Source organism: Urocitellus parryii, chromosome 16 (assembly GCF_045843805.1).
Source record: "Urocitellus parryii isolate mUroPar1 chromosome 16, mUroPar1.hap1, whole genome shotgun sequence".
In the NCBI taxonomy this organism is placed as follows: Eukaryota; Metazoa; Chordata; class Mammalia; order Rodentia; family Sciuridae; genus Urocitellus; species Urocitellus parryii.
In genome coordinates, this window is record NC_135546.1 from 16,403,774 (window position 1) to 16,424,387 (window position 20,614).

Here is a 20,614-nt window from a genome sequence, read left to right on the forward strand (position 1 = left end):
GGGGAGTCAGTTGTAGGTAGTCACATAAAGGTTTTTTATTGTTTTTTGGCACAAGGGATTACAGGGTCTTGCTAAGTTGCTTAGGGCCCCACTAAGTTGCTGCACTGGCTTTGAGCTTGGGATCCTCCTGTCTTAGCCTTTTGAGCCACTCGGATTAAAGTTTTTGTTGTATATGTATGGTGCTGGGGATCAGCCCAGGGTCTTGTGCATGCAATGTAGGCATTGTTGTACCACATCCCCAGCCCCAGATGAGGTTTTCTAACAGCCGTTTTCTTAGTTATCAAGGTGGAGGGTCTGGAATGACATTTGTAGAATGTCAGCTTGAAGTGTACCTTGGGTCATTGTCAGGGGCAGGAGAAACTATATTAACTGAAGGTTGGTCACTGTGGTGATTTTCCTAGGCAAAGCTTGAGACAAGTGACCAGGTGTTGGGGTCAGGGTGTTGCTGTGTCCAGGTCTGGAATGCTTTTCCCTTTATGGGTCTCTGGTAAGGAGGTTGCTTCATTCGGTGTTCTGGTATGTTTGTTAACTTCATGGGCTTGGGTTTTTCTGATGTAGGTTTGAAGTGCCTAGCATCCATGTGTTTCTGATTTAATTTGATAAGTTCACAGGTGGTCAATTTTAAAGCACAATTTATCATCAGTTTGTACCTATGGTTGTGCTAGGCAGATGGTGGTGGTTTCTTGTACAAACAAGGTATAGAATCATTCTATCTCAGCGCTTACACTCAAAATGGAGTAGCTCTGGCAAACTACTGCTTAATAAAATGGAGTCACTCAGGTTTAGGCACAGTCTGAAAACTGCTGTTCTCATCATGGAGTAGCCGAGAGCAGGACACGGCCTGCTCTCAGCACATGCATGGCCTCCAGATAAGTGTGGGCATGCAAAATGAAAGTTATTGCAGTTCTTTTCAGCTTTCAGTATGCTCCTATGAAAAGACGGCTCACACAAGAACATGTAGAAAGGAAAAAAAATGTACTTATAAAATGGTTGGAAGGAGTCAGGTCTTGCCAAATAAAAAGCAGAATATATATTCAAGTGGGGGGAAAAAAGTGCAATGTTACCTAGAGTACCAAGCTTGTATTAGTATGTTTGTGGTAGAAAAGATTTTCTCAAGGCTTTTGTGAATAAGACAAACTATCTGCAGACCTTTATAACTTAGATAAAATATTCAAGTTGTGATTTATTTGTGGGTCTGGAGTGAAACAGGGTGTTCATCTGTTTGTTTAGTTTTTCTCAGGTTGCCGGGTGTCTTTGAGGTTTGTCTTCCTGGCTCTGAAATGCAGTGTGTTTGATTATTGTGAATGGCAGGAGAACAAAGTGTCAGTTTTTCTTGCATTCTAATACATATAATGTCTCTCCCAAGAGATGGTTGTCAGATGCCAGGATGCTCAGACTTAAAGTGACAAATACACTTTCTCTATATATTGCCTGGAATCTTGAATAGCTGCTCATGTGGTCATGTTGTCAGTCCTCCAATTCTTTAACTTGCTATTCTATCCAGAATCTCAAACTGGGGGGTCATTTTTGCTGATTTTTGTCCTCTAACCGTCTCCTTAACTCTTCTGGTCTGTTTACAAAGCCCTGGTGCAGGCCCTTACTATAGCTTTAAAATCATTTTTTTTCCTCTCGTTGTATGACAGAGGTTCCCTTCATCTCAGATGTGCTATTTGAAGATCTAGAATTTGTTTCTTGAAATAGACCTAGAACTTTTGATTCACCAAGCCTAGTGTTGATCCTGTTGGCTGATAAGTGGTAGGAGAACTTGAGCTCCAGAGGTGGGTAGTGCAGGATTCTGATCCTGGGACCACCTATGCCATGGTTTCTTTGTAAAATGGGGATGCTAGTGCCAAATCCTCAGGGTAGATTAAAAAATAATAACAAACCATGTTAGAATAACCCTCCCCCCGTTTTGTGGATTGAACCCAGGTGCATTTGATCACTGAGCTACATCCCCATCCTTTTTTTTTTTTTAAATACCTTTATTAATTTCTGTGTGGTGCTGAGGATCAAACCCAGCACCTCATAAGTGCTAGGCTAGTGCCCTGCTGCTGACCCCCAACCCCAGCCCTCCCATCCTTTTTTGTTTTGTATTTTGAGACAGAGTAAGTTGCCCAGGCTAGCCCTTGAACTGTGACTCTCCTGTATTAGCCTCCTGAGTCCCTGGGATTGATTACATGCATGCAGCATTGTGCCTGGCAGCATTTACTGTGTGTGTGTGGGGGGGGGGGGGGGGTTGGAACCCAGGGCTTAGCTATGCTAGGCAAGCACTCTACCACTGAGCTAACTCCACTACATCCCTAACCCTTAAGAGCATTGACTGTGTGTTAGACTGAGCACTTCCATGGATCGTCTCAGTTAAACTAGGAATCTGTCACAGTCCATGAAGTAAGTAGCTATTTTAATCATGTTACAGATGGGGAGACTGAAGCTTGGAGATTTTAAGTAATTCACTCAAGATCACATAGCAAGCAGTGCGGCCTCAGTGTCTTCACTGTATTCGGCCCCACCTCTCATCTGCATGTTTGTTTGAAGCCTACCACCAAGCCTAGTGTTTGCTTCCTTCCCCTTCAAGGTATCTGGGGTCATAAGCAATACAGTCATAACATTTCAGCCTGTGAGAACATGTGGAAAGCTACCTGTAAAGAAAAGTACACTGAAAATGCAAATTACTCATATATTTGGAAATGAGTTGTAAAAGTATTTTGCTAGAGGTGCCACTGAAAGAACTTCCAGAAATCAGTTTGATGGTTTGGCTCTGCTTTTGGCTACCGCTGCCGGCAGTGTTTGGCAGTCATGAACCTGATACCCTTTGCAATATATAATAGCCATACTGTGTTTTGGAGTCACTCAGGGTGAGAAAGCCCCTTAGAGTTGTCTCCCATTAAGAACCTCCCTACTGTTGAGACTCCACTTCTGTACTTCTCCCCTCCTGTCATTGTCTCCCCCCCCCCCACTGTCCAAATGTACACCTCAGTCGTATCAGTAGGAGGGGTGGTTTGTCCATCAGGAGGGAAATGCATCTCACAGTACAGCATGGAGGAGGCCTAGGTGAAGTTCAGCATAGATGAAGAGGAATGGCTTTAAGCAGATGACAGAGACACCCCAGAAGATATGCAGGATGTGCTCAAGGTTTGCTTTGTCACTGGGAAATGGAAATAGTGACTTACACTACAAAAATAGGAATGGGCTGGCTTTCTCTCTTATATAACACCTGTCTTACACTTACCTTTCTTGAAAGCAGTGATGGTGGTCTAGAAGTTATTTTTGAACTTCTTAAAAATCTCAGCCTGGTGACTTGCATGAAGTCACCAGTGTGGAAGTGGCAAATCTAACTAGATGCTCTGATTGACAGTAAATTATATTTGGTCTTCTAATGAAAAAAGATGATTAGTGTAGTTTAGAAGCGTAATTTTCTGAGTATGACTTACGGAAGGTGGTTGGTATAATTCTAAAAGGCATCCATATAGGATTCTGTATCTAAAACAATCTTTCTTGTTGTTCCCCTGGTTAACAGATTCCTTCTGGTAGAGGACCTCTGATAGTCTACTTTGGTTCTTTTTTATTATTATTTTCCCTGGTACTGGGAATTGAACCCAAGAGTACTTAACCACTGAGCTACATCCTTAGCCCTTTTTATTATTTTGAGACAGGGTTTTATTATAAATTGTTGAGGCTGGCTTTGCATTTGCGATCCTCCTGCCTCAGTCTCCTAAAACTCTGGTAATAAAGGGGTGTACCTCTTCACCCTGCTTTCTCTGGTTCTTTCAGGAAATCTGGTCTGCTTTTTCAAAGAGAATCTGAAGTTCTCATTTATGTCACACATGTGGAACTTTTTACTTAGCCACTTTGACTTTGTTCTCTCCCAAGTTTATTGATCCTGATGACTTTGTTCTGCATTGCTGACTATTGACACTGATTTTATCTATTCACTTTTTAACTGTTATACCTCCTGAGATCAAAGATTACCATGTTTGAGGGTAATTACAGTCTTCAATAGCACTTATCAAAAATAGTTAGTAAGTGGGGTATTGGTGGAGACCTGTAGTTCCAGCCACTTGAGAGGCTGAGGCAGGAGGATTGTTTGAGCCCAGTAGTTCGAGGTCAGCCAGGGCAACATAAAGAAACCCCATCTCTGAAAACAAGAACTGTCTAACTGTTTAGATGTGTAGTATTCTTTAGTGTTGGGGTCCCAAGACCACCCCCACATTCACATAGTTGTATCCAAGTTCAAGATCATTACTGTGATGTAGCAAGGAGGTACAGTGGAGTCTGGAGGAGTCTGTGCAAGAGGGGCACAGGCACGTACTACCCCCAACAATGAAAATGTCACACATGTGCCTGGAGGAATTGGTATCTGCAGAGATGGCAGTGCCCAGGTTGGGCACCTTTTGCCTAGTATGTGACAGAGTTCTAGTCTCCCAGGAAGAAGGCAGATGTTTGGCATAAACCACATTGCTTTACAGTTTAGGTGCAGTGAGCCATTTCAATCATTTAAGGAAGTTCTTCGGATGTTTTTGTAAAGACCTGAATTTTTTCGGGGGATGATATACCGGGGATTGAACTCGGAGGCACTTGACCACTGAGCTACATCCCCAGTCCTGTTTTGAATTTTATTTAGTGATAGGGTCTCACTGAGTTGCTTAGTGCCTTGCAGTTGCTGAAGCTGGCTTTGAACTCATGATCTTCCTGCCTCTGCCTCCAGAGCTGCTGGGATTATAGGCGTGTGCCACCACGCCCAGCATTTTTTTTTTTAATAACTTTTTTGTGTGGTGCTAAGGATTGAACCAGTGTCTCGCATGTGCTTGGAAGTTCTCTACTACTGAGCCACAGCCGCAGCCCAGAAATTTTTGTTTTTTTGTGGAGCTGAGGATCTGAACCCAGGACTTTACACATACTAGGCAATACTCTGCCACTGAGTGACACCCCAGACCCAGTGTAGGGAAATTTTTATATCTGTGTATGGTAACTCCTTGCTGTGCTTGTGGGTTTTTTTTTGTTGTTGTTGGCTTTTTGTTTTTGTTGTAGACTTGGGGTGCTGGGGATGGAACCCGGGGCTTCATGCATACTAGGCAAGTACCCTACCATTAAGCTAGTCTGTCCCCCACTTAGACAGTACCAGCCTTATGCAGAACAGTGTTGATCTAGTGGTCATGGGTTAGGGAATTGAACCCAGAGTGCTTTACCACTGAGCCACATCCCCAGCGCCCTACCTTGTATTTAAATATGGCATTGTCATTTAAAAAAAAAATTCATTTGTTCTTTTTACATATACATGACAGCGGGGTGTATTTTGACATACATACATTGAGTGTAACTTACTCTAATTGGGATCCCTTCCTGTGGTTGTACATGATGTGGAGTTAACACTGGTGTGTACTCATACATGAACATAGGAAAGTCATGTCCCATTCATTCGACTATTGTATTCCTACTCCTTTCCCTGGGTTCCCCTTTGTCTAATCCAATGAGCTTCTAGCCCCTCCTTAATGCATGTTATCATATCAGAATAATTTGGCCTTTGGTTTTGGGGGATTGGCTTATTTCACTTAGCGCGGGAGTCTCCAGCTCCATCCATTTACCATCAAAAATCAAAGTCATTCATTTTTTATGGCTGAGTAAAAATAAGTTGTGTGTATATACCGCACTTTTTTTATTCTTTCATCTGTTGAGGGGTTCTGTACCTTTATTGATTTACAAGTGGGGGTGAAGATTGAACCCAGTGCCTCATACATGCTGGGCAAGTGCTCTACTACTGAGCTACAACCCCAGCTCAGCTACTGTGAAAGGAGCTGCTATAAACATTGATGTGGCTGTGTCACTGTAGTATGCTGATTTGAAGTCCTTTGGGTATATACTGAAGAATGGGATAACTGGACCAAATGGTGGTTCCATTCCAAGTTTTCTGAGGAATCTCCATACTACTTCCCAGAATAGTTGCACCAGTTTGCAGTCCCATCAGCAGTATATGAGTATACCTTTTTCCCCACATCCTCGATAATATTTATTGTTGCTTGTATTCTTGATATTTGCCATTCTGCTTGGAGATGAAATCTCAGTGTAGTTTTAATTTGCATTTCTCTAATTGCAAGATGTTGAACATTAAAAATGTTTTTAATATATTTATAGATCATCATTTTTATTTTGTGAAATGCCTGTTCAATTTCTTTGCCCATTTGTTTATTAGATTATTTATTTTTGTTTTGGGTTTTTTGGGGTGTTTGAGTTCTTTATATATCCTGGAGATGAATGCTGTATCTGAAGTGGCAAGTGGCAAAGATTTTGTCCTATTCTGTAGACGCTCTCTATGTTCTTGATTGTTTCCTTTGCTGTGAAGAAGCTTTTTAGTTTGATACCATAACATTTTGATTCCTTTTTTTTTTGGAGGTGGTGGGGTAACCAGGGATTGAAGTCAAGAGCGCCCAAGTACTGAGCCACATCCTCAGCCCTATTTTATATTTTATTTAGTGACAGAGTCTCACTGAGTGGCTTAGCACCTCGGTTTTGCTGAGGCTGGCTTTGAACTCATAATCCTCCTGCCTCAGCCTCCTGAGCCTCTGGGATTACAGGCATGCACCACTGTACCCAGCTATATTTTTTGATTTCTTGTGTTTTAGGAGTTTTGTTGAAGTTGGTTCCTAAGCAGACATGATGGAGAATTAGACCTACATTTTCTTCTTTTGGGTGCAGTGTCTCTGGTCTAATACTCAGGCCCTTGGTCCACTTTGAATTGAGTTCTGTGCAGTGTCAGAGATAGGCTATCCCTAGCCCTTTCTATTTATTTTGAGTCAGGGTCTCACATTAAGAGCTTTGCTTAGTTGCTGAGGTTGGCCTTGAACTTGTGAACCTTCAAAGATAAAAAATGGACCTGTGACTTGAGGACTTACCATGGTGCCTCTTGTCGAAAAAACAAGAATTTCCTTAAATGACTGAATTGGCTCACTGTACCTGAACTAAAACAGCCTCCTCAGTCACTGAGATTATAGGCGTGCACCATCACGCTTGGCTAGTGGTCAATATATATTTTTTTAGTATTTTAGTTGTAGTAGGACACAATACCTTTATTTATGTATTTTTTATGTGGTGCTGAGGATCGAACCCAGGGTCTTGTACATGCTAGTGAGTGCTCTACCACTGAGCCCCAGCCCACTAGTGGTCAATTCTTAAGGGGCTATTTCCTGGGCAGAACCTAGCTACATTCCTAGAAAAAACCCAAATAATGGTACCATGGTACAGTCCTTAAGTCACAGGTCAATTTTTCATCTTTGGAGGTTCAGAAACTTGATTCTGTTAGTGGCCATAGAAGTTCTTTTATCATTTCCCTGGGGAAGAAAGAAAGTATCAGTGAGGGGTGATGATGTCCACCTATATTTCCAGAAACTTAGCAATTTGGGAGGCCAGGGCAGGAGGATCTCAAGTTTAAGGCTAACCTTAGCAACTTGGACCCTATCTCAAAATATAAAGGGACTGGGGGTATAGCTCAGAGATAGAGCACCCCTGAGTCCAATCCCAGTTTAATAAAAAGAGGTGGGTCTGATCAGCGCTGGCCGTGCTCTGGTGCAGTCGGCAGGGGAAGGGAGTTAGCAGTCTGCATGGTGAGCAGGGAAGGATGGAAGAGCTTTAGCTCACTTGGGGTCCAGTTGAGTCAGCCTCCAGGCCCACCCAACGGCCCGTGTGCAGTATGCATTGGCCACTTGCCTTCACTGGACCCCTTTCTCTGGCACATTGGTGATCAGCACCTCACCAGTCTTGCTGGTGTGCCCTTCCTTCTGTGGTCCAGTGTCCTTGCATTTTCTAGTTCTGAACAGAACATTGAGGAGGTCAGATGTTAGTTGGGGTTTCTGTTTTCACTTGGATGTAACGTGTTCCAGCTGTGCCTTTCTGATTTATCCCCAGGGTTCTTCACTAGAGATCCATGTTCCCAAATGCTTGCTTAAGAGCTCCTGCTCTGGGGTCTGGGCCTTCAGTGTGACAGCACTGTAGTGATTGGGCACACCCAGTGAGTAGATCTGTGGGCCCTGAGGGATGAGAAGGCTTCTTGGATCAGCCAGGACTCATGCTGGCATGGGGGGTGGCAAATAGACTATGATAATTGAGTGGTGTGGGAATGGAGTGCAGCCATTGAGTGCACAAAGGGTGGAGGGCCACTGTTGGGCCTGTCTGGAGAGACCAGGGTTGTAGTCTCTGAAACTAGCAGGAAGTCCTGAAGCTCATGGGGTTTAATAATAATCCTCCTGAGTTAAACAAGATCGAGGCGTGAAACTGCTAAACAGGATAGTTACTGCTCATCTTGTCTTTGTTTTTCTTCATCTCATACGTTCCTCATAATGCCCTTATTCAGGGGGGGAGGGAGGACTGTCTTTGCCCTCAAGTCTTTGTCTTTTTTTTTTTTTAATAGTTTTTTAAAATATTTTTTAGGTGTAGATGGACACAACACAATGCCTTTATTTTTTTTATATGGTGCTGAGGATCAAACCCGGGTCCCACCCATGCCAGGCGAGCGCTCTACTGCTGAGCCACAATTCCAGCCCCAACAAGTGTCTTTTCCTGGGAGCATGAGTTACCCCTCCTTACGAAAGAAGAATTGGCGATTTCACATGGAAGAGGAGGGGACGAGGTGAAATCAGGCAGGCCCAGTGCCTGGTCCCTCTTAGGACATCATCTGCTGCTCTGTTTTTGTAGGTGTTTGAAATTTTCCATGATTTTTTAAAAAATAAGTTAAAACATGAGTTCACAGATAAAACTCCTTTCCAGAAAAGAATTTCATGGCCAGATTTCCTTAGCCTTTAATAAACAGGCTGTTGTTCTGTGTCTCCTCAAGACCTCCCAGTGTGGAAGCCTGAGCAGTTTCCGCCTGTCCAGACTTTCACTCCCCAGCTCAAGGAAGCCCCCTGTGTGTTTAGTGAGAACCTGGGGGACTCTGACCTTTACCTGCTCTGCTATCTGATGTGGTCGCTGAAAGACCATCTCCTGCGGGTTCCAGGGCTTACTCAGGGCTTTGTTTTAAGGGGCACACACCAAAGAGCACTACAGCTGATGCCAGGGCCTCTTGGCGCACAGCCAAGTCTTGCAGGGCTGCCCTCCTCCTGGATGTGCCACTGGTCTGCCCTCTCTAGCCACGCTCCCCCACCATTCCACACTTCCCTCTTCAGGACTCTGTCTGCCCCTTGGGGCTGCTCTTGCTGTGTTTCCTCCCTTCCGCAGTAGCTGACCTGTGCTGCAGGAGGGCACACATCACTGTCACTGGTGCAGTTTGACACTGTCTTACTAGACTGGTAAGAGCTGCACTCTTTTTAACGTATGTTTTTAATATTTTTTTTTAGTTGTAGTTGGACAGAATATCCTTATTTTTTTTATATGATGCTGAGGATCGAACCCAGAGCCTTGCACATGCTAGGCAAAGCGCTCTACCACTGGGCTGCAACCCCAGCCCGAAGACCTGCACTCTTTTGGATACCTAAAGTGGGATGGGTACTGTACTGAGCATTTTACATACGTTTCAGAAACCACACCCTTGTCAGTATTGGATTGTCTTGATAGTTTTTGAAACTTAACCTTTATTACAAAAGCAGGTTCATGGTAAAAATGTCAGAATGTATAGCTCAGCAAAGCTAAGAAAAACACTACATAACAGGCAGGGAACGTTGCTCCTTGGTAGGATACTAATGCCTAGTATTACAAAAACAGAAGAATTCATATATACCCTAACCTCAAGGATCCCTACTCTTTTTTTCTCCTTTCAGTGCTGGGGTGGAACCCAGAGCCCTGGGCAAACTCTCCACTACTGGTACACCCTCGCCAGGGATCACCACTTTTTTTTTTTTTTTTTTTTTTTTTTTTTTGCAGTAGGGGTTAGGCTAAGCTGTTTAGGGCCTTGGTAACTTGCTGAGGCTGGTTTGAACCCATGATCCACCTGCCTCACCTTCCTGAGCTGCTGGGCCTCTGTGCCCAGCAGGACCACTGCTTTTAACGCACTAACTCTTTTCAGGGTTTTTTGTTTTTGCTTTTTGGTACTGGGGATTAAACCCATGGGTGCTTTACCACTGAACTACATCCACAGCCCATTTACTTTTATTTTGAGACAGTCTTACTGAATTGCTGAGGCTTGAACTTGCAATCCTCTGGCTTCAGTCCCCCTAATTGTTGGGATTGTAGGTATGGACCACCTTGCCCAGCTGTTTAGATTTTTAAAATGCTTGCATATATCCATTTATGATTTTTGTTTTGCCAAAATGAGATCATCCCATATATGCTGGTTTAAAATTGTTTATTGTAAAATAACATAATAGCGTAAATTTTGCCATCTTAACTATTTTTGTAAGTCCCTACTATTAAATAGTCACATTGCTGTGTAACTGAATCTTGAGAGCTTTCTGTCTAGTAAAAGTGAAATCCCCCCACCATTCCTCAGCCCCCTTTCTGCTTTCTGTCTCTATGAATTGAACTACTGTGGGAACCTTGTATAACTGGTGGCATGCCATGTTGGTCTTGTGACTGGCTTATTTCAGTGAGCATGATGTCCATAAGGTTTATCCATGTGGTGGTGTCAGAATTTCCTTCCTTTTTAAAGCTGAATAATAATCCATCATATGTACCCACTACTACTTATTTATCCACTTTTCTGGGTGTAAACATATGGGTGTAAACATTTTTTGTTAACTGTGAGTGAGCAGTGAACATGAGTGTACAGATATATTTGAGACCCTGCTTTTCATTCCTCTGTAAATATACCCAGAAGTGGCATTGCTAGATCATATTTTTAATTTTGTAGGAACCACCATACTTCTATAGCAGCTATACTGCTTTATTGTATTTGCTATTTTATAATCTGCTCTTTTAGTAGTCTTCAGCTTTTTATGTCAGTACATTTGCATTGTATCTAATCTGGTTTGCCTAAACCAGAATATAATCCAGGATTTAAATATTGCACCTGGTTATTCTGTTCCTTGTGTCCTGTCTACTAACCTATCATAGTCCCTCTTTTCCCCTGCTATTATTAACAGCTTTATTAACAAAGTATAATGACATGCAAAGAATTTGCCTGTTGGGAATATACGATTCTAAGATTTTTAGTATAAATTTAGTTAAATTTTAGTATATTTCCATCGCCCTCCCCCCAAATCCCTTGAACCCTTTAGCACTCATTCCACACTTACCCTCTTCCAGCACTTAATCTAATTTTGCTCCTTTAGATTTGCTTTTTCCTTTCTTGGGAGTGGGTTGGGGGAGTACTGGGGATTGATCCCAGGGCCTTGTACTTGCTAGGCAAGCACTTTACCACCTAGCTGCGTCCCTAGCCCTAGATTTGCCTTTTCTGAATGTTGCTGTTGCATATAAATAGAATCAGAAGCACGTGGCCTTTTGTGTCCTCCCCTTTCACGCAGCATGATGTTTTCAAAGTTTGTGCTGTGCATGAGTCCGTCAGTACTTCAGCACTTCATTGCCTTTTATGGCTGAATAGCAGCCCCTTGTATGGGTGTGTTACTTTTGTTTCCCCCGTCACCAGCTGATGGTTATTTGGGTATTTTCATTTTTTTCGTTATTATGAACAGTACTGCTGTGAACATTCACATAACAGATATTTTTGCATGTGGACATGTTTTTATGTTGGGGAAATGCCTAGGAGTGGAATTGTTGGATCGTATGGTAGATGTGTTTGTTTTAACATGTATTGTGTTTATGTTGGGTGTCTCATATGGAGTCGCATCAGCAAACAGAGTATTTGAGTCAAAGCTTATCCACACATATTGGGTCCAGCACTGTTTGCTGCCTGGACTATGCTTTTGTCTGTTGAAAGCCAGTCTCGGCCACTGGGGAGGCTGAGATGGAAGGATAGCAAGTTTGAGGCCAGCCTGGGCACCTTAGACCTTTTCTCAAAACAGAAAGAAAGAAAGGTCAATTGAGGACACAGTTGTGGTTATGGATAGCTGCCCCAACTCCCTAAGTCCTTATCTCCAATCTCTTGGACTGGGCAGGACCTCTTGCCTGGGGTTCCCATCCATGCTGTAAGGTCCAGAAGACGCCAGGTGGGAGGTCAGGGAATGTGGGCTGACCTGCTGCACATCCCTCAGGAACCAGTCTTGGGTTGCCTTTGTCCATTGTCTGAAAGCAGATGTTTCCCATATGTTCTCCCTCTTCTCATTTCCTGCAGTGAGGGCAAGCCGCTTGCTCCCTCGCTGCCAGAAGCAACAGTCTGCCCTCCCCAGCCTTCTCTCCTCTTCAGTTTGGGTGTTTCTGTTGCTGTGTCTTTAAGCTTTCTGATTTTTTTTTTTTTTTTTTGTGGAATCTAATCTAAACTTATCCAATGTAATTTTCATTTCAGATAACGTGTTTCATTTCTGGAACAACTCTTTTGTATATTTGTTCATTCTCTTCACCTTATAATAATGTTTTCCTTTTAATCCTTCAGCGTGTTGAGACTATAATAACTGTTTTAGGTTCTTTAATGTTGATTTCATCATCTCTTTCTCCTGGTTATGTGTCACGTATTCCTGTATTTGGATATTACCTAGTAATGTTTCATTGGGTGCTAAGCATTGTTTTTTGTTTTTTTTTTTTTTTTTTGCATTTGGATTTTATAGTCCTCCTTTAAAAAGATGGGCAGTAATTTACGTGCTGTCAGTTTGATCATGTTAAAGCTTGTTTTTAAGCTTAATTGGCAGGGAGTGTGCAGCACTTGCACTCAGGACTAGCTTAGCCCTTGTGCTAAGGCATGTTCCTCTGGGGTCTCTAGTTTGCTCTGGGTGTTTAGCTTCTGCTACAGCTGGGCAGACTTAGAACACCTCATCACTTCAAAGTGGGAATTTGATTTCTCAGTGAAATGTTCTCAGATACATTTCTTTTTCTTTTGAGGTACCAGGGCACTTAACCACTGAGCCACATCCCCAGCCCATTTTTTATTTGAGATAGGGTTTCACTAAGTTGCTGGGGCTGGCTTTGAACTTGTGATCCTCCTGCCTCGGCCTCCCGAGTCACTGGGATTACCACTGTTCCCAGCTCAAATACATCTTTTTTTGTTGTCACACCATCTTATTTGATCCTCACTACAACCCAGCGAAGGAGGCAGCGTAATCTTCATTTTATAGATAAAGGTAGCAAGGACCAGGAAAGGTGTTCATAACTTGACTGTAGGTGGCAGAGCTGGATCCTGAGCCCAGGTTCCCAGTTCCGTTACCTGTATCCTTTAAAAATTCATAAGAGCAGGGGAGCAGTTTTCATAAAGAAATGTCTTAATTGGGTCTTAATTTTGCGTGTGTAATACGCCTAAATTGGAGTGTCTTGAGAGGAACTTTTGGGATGATTTATTTTTTTTTTCAGAAAAGCCGTCATTGAGTCATTCTGGTGGGTCTGAAATCACTTTGTCTTAGAACCAAGAAAATATATGTATTTCCAGTGCCTAAGACAGCCTTGATACACGGCATAGGCTCTGTGTGCTAGGTTTAAGAATATGCTGATCTCCGGGCTGGGGATGTGGCTCAAGAGATAGCGTGCTTGCCTGGCATGTGTGAGGCACTGGGTTCGATCCTCAGCACATTTAAAAAAAAAAAAAAAAAGATTTAAAAAAAACCCACAATATGGGGGGAAAAAAAAAAACCCACAATATGCTGATCTTGCAGAACATAGTGGGCACTGGGCTCAGGAGCTTGTGGAGCATGCAGCAGAGTGTGCTTCTAAAAGTGTCCTCCCCCACAGCAGAGTGTGCTTCTAAAAGTGTCCTGTGCTTGTCTCCTCAGGTACTTTATGCACGGTGTGTGTCGGGAAGGCAGCCAGTGCCTGTTCTCACATGACTTGGCGAACAGCAAGCCATCCACCATCTGCAAGTACTACCAGAAGGGCTACTGCGCCTACGGACCGCGGTGCAGGCAAGGACCCCGCAGCCACTCTGACTGGAACCCATCAGGGAGTCCAGTCCTGCGTTTGGAGGATAGGTGTTGAGGAAATTTTAAATTTAAAATTAATTTGACAATACTACAAAAAGAATGAATGGCAAATAATTAAGACCTCACTTTTTGGTATTCTAAAACTACTTTTAATTTTTCAAAGAATTAGGCCTAATTCTTATGACTACAGTGTTAGTTGTTGTCACAGTGTAAATAAGATTCTATATTTTTTTGCCCCATTAGGCATGTCCCCCCAGTTTTTTTCCTATGTTGCCGCTTTATCTCCTCACTGTAGTTTTGTTTCATAATGTTAATTTACCATCATTGAAAAAATATTTCTGTTAGATATTTAAGTGGCCTCTGGTTTTCTTGTTATGCTTGTCCCTACAGTAAGCATTTATGCTCAGTCTTCCTTGGGCAAGTTTCGTAGCTTATAGATGGAAGGAAAGCTTTAAAAACCTGGTATTTTGTTTTTTATTGTTACTAGGGATTGAATCCAGGGATGCTCTGCTGCTGAGCTAGCCCCAGCCCTTTTAAAATTTTATTGTAAGACAGGTCTTTTGGACTGTGCTGTGGGACAGGGCTTGGGGAGGGAGAAGGCTCTAAATATTAAAAGTTGCCCAGGCTGGCCTTGAACTTGACATCCTCCTGCCTCAGCCTCCCAAGTCACCGGGGTCACAGGCAGGGAGGGGCTCTGCACCGCCTTTGCTGTGGTTTTGCGCTGCGGAGCTCCTCAGGACTTCTGCGGCCAGAGCTTCCGTGCTCCTACCTATGGTGGGTGGTGGTGGAGCTGCCTTGTCTCCCCTGCCAGCATCTGCCTCAGACAAGTGGCCTAGGAGACTCCTTCCAAGGGACACTGATGGAGCAGGTGGCGGGAGAATGGAGTAGATCTTAGGAACTCTCAGGCTCTGTAGGTGGTCCGGAGCCCTGTTTTGGTCCCATGGGGCCTCTCCATGTGGTTGATAAGTAGCCTCTGGCCAGGCGGTCCTTACTAAATGCTCAGTCTGTTCTAACTCAGATGGGCTCATGGGGACAGGTTGTCTCATTGCCCACTTCAGCTAGTGGAGCAGAGGCAGCTGTTGAGGGCCAGGAGCATGGGGGACGCTTGTGCAGCGGGTCTGTGACATGCCTGTGTTTTGTTTAGATACGATCACACGAGGCCCTCGGCTGCAGCTGCTGGGGCTGTGGGCCCCCTCCCCCATGCTGGGCCCTCCCCAGGCTTCCACAGTCCTCACCCTTCTGCCGACCTCACCACATCTGTCGTGAAAACCCAGTCCCAGGAGCCTGGGAAGCGGGAGAAGAGAACGCTGGTGCTCAGAGACCGAAGTGAGTGAGCAGAACTGTTACCTCTCAAAAAAACTGCCTCGCTTGTCCTTGGGGCTCGGTCCTAACCACATACCCTGCAGGTGGTCCCCACAGGGAGACCCCAGAGCTGTCCTGAGGATGGACTCCACGTGGGCAGAGCCCTGGAATCTCACATTCGGCCTCATGCCCACAGCCGGGCTGAGTTCCACATTTGGCCTGGCAAAACCAAATGTGATCTTTTGTCACTGTAGCTGCCATCTTCCTGGATGGTGGTCTGGTTGGTGAGGACGAGTCGAGCCGTTTGTTAAGCTGGTGGAGACCCGATCACTGTTTGCCATGTGGGTCTGCGCAGTCTGGGTGCTGCCCTGACCCAGAGGTGGTGCTTTGGGCTGCACCTTTGGAAACCGTGGAGTGTCAGTCTGGGAGGTGGACTGTGCCCTGGAACGGGCTTGGAGGGAGAAGGTTCCAGATGCTAAAAGTTGTCTTTAGGGGTTGGTGCTGCCCCCAGGCAAGGGGGCTCTAGGGCTGGCATTGTACCCTGGTGGGGTCTCCATCCTTGGGCAGCAGGTTGTCTGGGAAGCTCCCAGGAAAAGAGGTGGCAGAGCAGAGCCAGCTGCACCCTGGCTTCTGGACCCGAGGTGTCGCTGGACTTGGGTGTGAAGGAACCTTTGTGTTCTGTCGACCTCAGTCTAAATGACCTTTATATTCTGGGTTATTTGAATGTTAACTGATCCATGCCACTTTCTAACAGTCCCTTCAGTGTTCTTTTTTTTGTTGTTGTTGTTGATGGACATTTATTTGTGGTGCTGAGAATTGAACCCAGTGCCTCACATAAGCTAGGCACGTGCTCTGCCACTGAGTCCCCACCCTAGCCCTTTAGTGTTCTTTAGTACAAATATAACATGTTGTGTTTTGCTGCTTTTCCTGTCTGGTCTGGCCATTCATGTTCCTTTCCTTTTTTTTCCACCCCCTTTTTGTTACGAGGTGCTCTACCACTGAGCCACATTCCTGGCCCTGCACTATGGGGCTTTTTTTTTTAGACGGCCTCACTAAGTTGCTGATGCTGGCTTCAAACTTGCTACCTTCCTGCCTCAGCCTCCTGAGTCACTGGGATTATAGGTGCGCCACTGTGCCTGGCTGTTTGGGTTTTTGGTTTTTTTGTTTTTGTTTTGTTTTTTCTTTTTTAAATTATAAATCTATTCCCTTTATTTTTCCTTTTTGGCCTACTTTCTTGCTGTCTGTTCCCAGGTGTGGATTTCTTAGGTTGGAGTCACTGATCTGTTTGGTTTGGCTAGCAGCGTACCTGAAAGATGCAGCCAGTTTTCACCCGTGTGTCCTGTGTGTTTTGTGTTAAGATCTCTCTGGCCTGGCTGAAGAAAAGACTCACCCAAGCATGGTGAGTAATCTAGGCAGCTGCAGTGACCCCCAGACGAGCCTGGAGGTGAAGCCCCATTCGTACCTCGATGCCATCAGGAGCGGCCTGGATGACTTGGAGGCCAGCAGCTCCTACAGCAGCGAGCCGCTGTGTCCCTACGCTGCGGCCGGGGAGTGCCGGTTTGGGGATTCCTGTGTCTACCTGCACGGGGACATGTGTGAGATCTGCAGGTTGCGAGTCCTGCACCCCTTCGACCCTGAGCAAAGGAAAGCGCATGAGAAGGTAAAGTCACACCCTCGGCTGGACTCGGCTAAGCAATCTGAAATGAGCCAGGTGACAAGATCATTGGTGTCTGTAGCAGTCTTTCTGCCAGATTAATGCCTGCACTGTGTCCCTGGTATGTCTGCATCTATTTTCAGATTCTTTTTTCTGTTGTCATTTTGTCTACTTTTGATTATTTAGGATAAAGAGAAAATGCAGGGGCATCAGAAATGTAAAGCAGTGCAGAGTTTAGGGAGAGCTGGCTTAGGAGCAAGCACCGTGCCTGCTGCTCCCTCACATGGGCAAGGCTCGCGACATCCTCCCTCCCCGGGTTGCACATCACTGGCTGGGACCCAGTGCTGTTGGGAAGCCTTGAGGAGCCCTGTGGTGGACTGTGTCTTTGGCTGTGTGTGGGTAGATCGCAGAGACGGGGGGCACCAGGCCACTTCAAGTGAACTAAAGCCTGCCGAGGACCAGATGATGCTGGTGCACATGATGGAGACAGGCGTCCTCTGTGACTAGTGAGCTCGTGCTGTGTGCCCTGATAGTGCACCCCAGGGGCAGTGGGCGGCCTTGATCCTGGAGGGAGTGCTCTAGATGGGCTTTCCCTTCTGCAGGGTGGGGAGCCTCTGTGCTGTGAGCCCTGGGGCCCGGTGGGGCGGGGCAGGACGGGGCGGGACGGGGCTGCACCTGGGCCTGCTCTTGGCCCTCTGAGTCCAGCACAGAGGAGGCGTTCAGAGCGAGTGGTGAGCTGAGCAGTTCCTCTCTTCGCCCTCTTGTGTGTGGGCTGTGTGTTTTCACACATTGAGCTCATTGCTCCGCATTCCTGGTACTGGCATGGCTCAGCGTGGGGGAGGCAGTGTCCAGAGGAGCCGTGAGACAAGGCCCAGTCCTTAGACACTCTGCCACTCACAGCAGTGCTGTCAACCTCCAGGTCTCTGTGGTCTCCATTATAATTTAGTGTTGACCATATCTCATGGGTCCTCTGGGAATCTAGAGGCAGGAGTAGGGTGGCTGGAAGTCCTCTTTGTGGTCTGAGTGACAGCTTTGTGTCCTGAATCTGGGGGCTGCTGGGCCCTGTGCAGCAGCCGCTTTCTGTGCCCTTCCTGTTGGGGCTGTGGTGGTGTTGCTGCAGCGACCCTGGGCTCTTGGTGCTCTCCGGGGTGCAGACGAAGGTTTCCCTCCTCTTGCTGCAGATCTGCATGTCGACATTCGAACACGAGATGGAGAAGGCCTTTGCCTTCCAGGCCAGTCAGGACAAGGTGTGCAGCATCTGCATGGAGGTGATCCTGGAGAAGGCGTCGGCCTCAGAGAGGAGGTTTGGGATTCTCTCCAACTGCAACCACACCTACTGCCTGTCCTGCATCCGGCAGTGGAGGTGTGCCAAGCAGTTTGAAAACCCGATCATTAAGTAAGTCCAACCGTCCACCCCTGTCCACCCGCCCCCACTAGCGCGCCTTCGTTCCCACCGCTGGGCTTCCTCATCCAGTTGAATCCACCCTTGCCCTCTGGAGGTGTCTTAGTGCAAAGTAACTCAGGGTCCTGTGTGCACTTGGGCGCTGTCATCTCCCCTTCCTGAGCTCAAGCCCCTTTTCTTCTAAAAGGTGGGTGACAGCCAGGCACAGTGGAGCACGCCTGTCATCCCAGTGGCTCTGGAGGTTGAGAAAGAAGAATCGCAAGTTCAAAGCCAAACTAGGCAAACGTGAAGTGCTAAGCAGCTCAGTGGGACCCTGTCTCTAAGTAAAATACAAAACAAGGCTGGGGAAGGGGCTCAGTGGTCAGGGGTCCCTGAGTTCAAACCCTGGTACCAAAAAAAAAAAAAAGCCAAGCGCTGGGGACCAGGGGTGGAGACGGCAGAGATGATCTATGTGAGGAGCGTCGCGGGCCCCTTTCTACCTCCTGGTCCCTCTTTTGGGCCCAGGACCGCAGTACACATTGCCTTTAAGCCAGTCGCCTAGTAACGTGTTTGAGCTTTATTATTTTTTTAAATATTTTTTAGTTTTAGGTGGACTTGACTACTTTGTCTTTCTGTGGTGCTGAGGATCCAGCCCAGTGCCTCACACATGCGAGGCCATCGCTCTGCCACTGAGCCCCAGCCCCTCTTTTCTTTTTTTTAACCTTCAAAAAAAAAGGCCTGCATGGAACGTGTGTGAGCACTTCCTGCTGCCTGGCACCGGTGGTGCTCCAGCCAGCAGTGGGTGGGGGTGCACGCCTGGCACTGGTGGGGGCTCCTCTGCAGCAGCCCGTGTCATGCCCTCAGTGCCATCTGCGTTGCACAGACAGGACCCTGAGGCCTGGTGAGGTCAGTAACTTCCTGGAGTCGCGCTCCGCAGTGACTCGGCCCCTTTGTGGAGGAGTAAAGGGTCTGCTGTGTGCAGCTGTCCCCACAGCCTAACTGCAGAAGGGGTCACCTTCTCAGGCACGTCCATTTGCGGCCACTGCCCCTTCCCCTCTCCTTCCAGGCAGCCACTGACCTTGCTCCTGTCTCCACAGATGTTTGTATTCTAGGTGTTTCCTCAACAGAACCATGTGTTCTCGCGCTTGGCTAGCTTCAGCGCTCGCCCCTGTGGTGGTGTAGGTCAGCTCTGCATCTCTGTGGGCGGATCATAGGCCATCGAACGCTGGGCACATTGTTGGTCCCATGAGCTGATGGCCATTCTGGTTCTTTCCACTCCCCAGCTCTTGGGGATGGTGCTCCTGTGACAGCTGTGTGTGGTGTGGACAGGACTCCCAACAGGTGCACCTGCGGTCACTTAAGAACCTATTTACTGTAAGAAACAGGTTCCTCTGAACCTTAAGTGGACACAGGCCTTCGTTTCTCTAGGTGTGTTCCAGGCCTAGAATTGCTGCTGGGTCTTAGGGAAACTCTGCATTTAACTAAGGAACCCACAGGTTATTTCCCCAAATGGCTGCTTGTTCATTTTACCTTCCTGCCTGCCGTTTAGAGGGTTCTGATGGCCTCACCCCCTCACCAACACTTGTTTTGTCTTTATTTTTGATTGGAGCCATCCTTGAGGGAGTGAAGCAGTATCTTCGTGTGGTCTTGATTTGCATTTCCTCATGACTAATGATAATGAGCATCTTCTAATGTGGTTAATAGTTATTTTAGATTAATACTCAGATTCTTTGCTCATTTCAAAATTGGGTTGCCTTTTTCTGGGTGAGGGGAACCTGTTTCTTACAGTGAGTTTGTAGGTAACTGTCAGTGCCCCTGTTGGGAGTTTTGGTGAAGGAAGGGAGCCCCTGGGGCACGTGTCTGAGCAAGTGGAGCTGGAGCATGGACAGTGTGGCCCTAACCTGGTTCTTATTTCAGGTCTTGTCCGGAGTGCCGTGTGATATCAGAGTTCGTGATTCCAAGCGTGTATTGGGTAGAAGATCAGAATAAAAAGAACGAGTTAATTGAAGCTTTCAAACAGGGAATGGGGTAAGTGCTTTGAGTGGAGATGGGACCTGGTGCTGCCCAGCTGTGATATTGACCTCTGGTCTGGCTTTCAGGCCTCCCTGAAGTTCTGGGGTGCAGAGAGGAGTGAGGTATGGGGAGGTCTTAGTTTTGAAGCTGAGCAACACCCACTAAGAACCCTGGTCTCTGGAGCTGAGGTCGACTGTTCATTCAACAAAGAGCTGTTGGTGGGTTGTGTCACAGGCTGGACGAGCACCAGAGTCAGTAGACAGAAAGCCCAGCCTCGTGCAAAATATAATCAGGAGCAAACGAGACGGGTAGTCAGGGGTGGGAAGTGCGGAGGGCTTAGTCTCTGGGCGGGAGACCCTGGAGTGCCTCAGTGAGGTGGCCCTG

The 20,614-nt window shown here is 46.2% G+C and overlaps 1 protein-coding gene across 1 annotated transcript in view; it reads left to right on the plus strand.

Annotated features, from left to right (window-relative positions):
• Mkrn2 (makorin ring finger protein 2) overlaps positions 1-20,614 on the plus strand; it is a 30,077-nt gene that overhangs the window by 2,762 nt on the left and 6,701 nt on the right. The window contains exons 2-6 of the mRNA XM_026383099.2: positions 13,734-13,862; positions 15,025-15,206; positions 16,541-16,842; positions 18,018-18,232; positions 20,135-20,245. Coding sequence (XP_026238884.1) covers positions 13,734-13,862; positions 15,025-15,206; positions 16,541-16,842; positions 18,018-18,232; positions 20,135-20,245 — 939 coding nt within the window. The remainder of the gene's footprint in view (positions 1-13,733; positions 13,863-15,024; positions 15,207-16,540; positions 16,843-18,017; positions 18,233-20,134; positions 20,246-20,614) is intronic.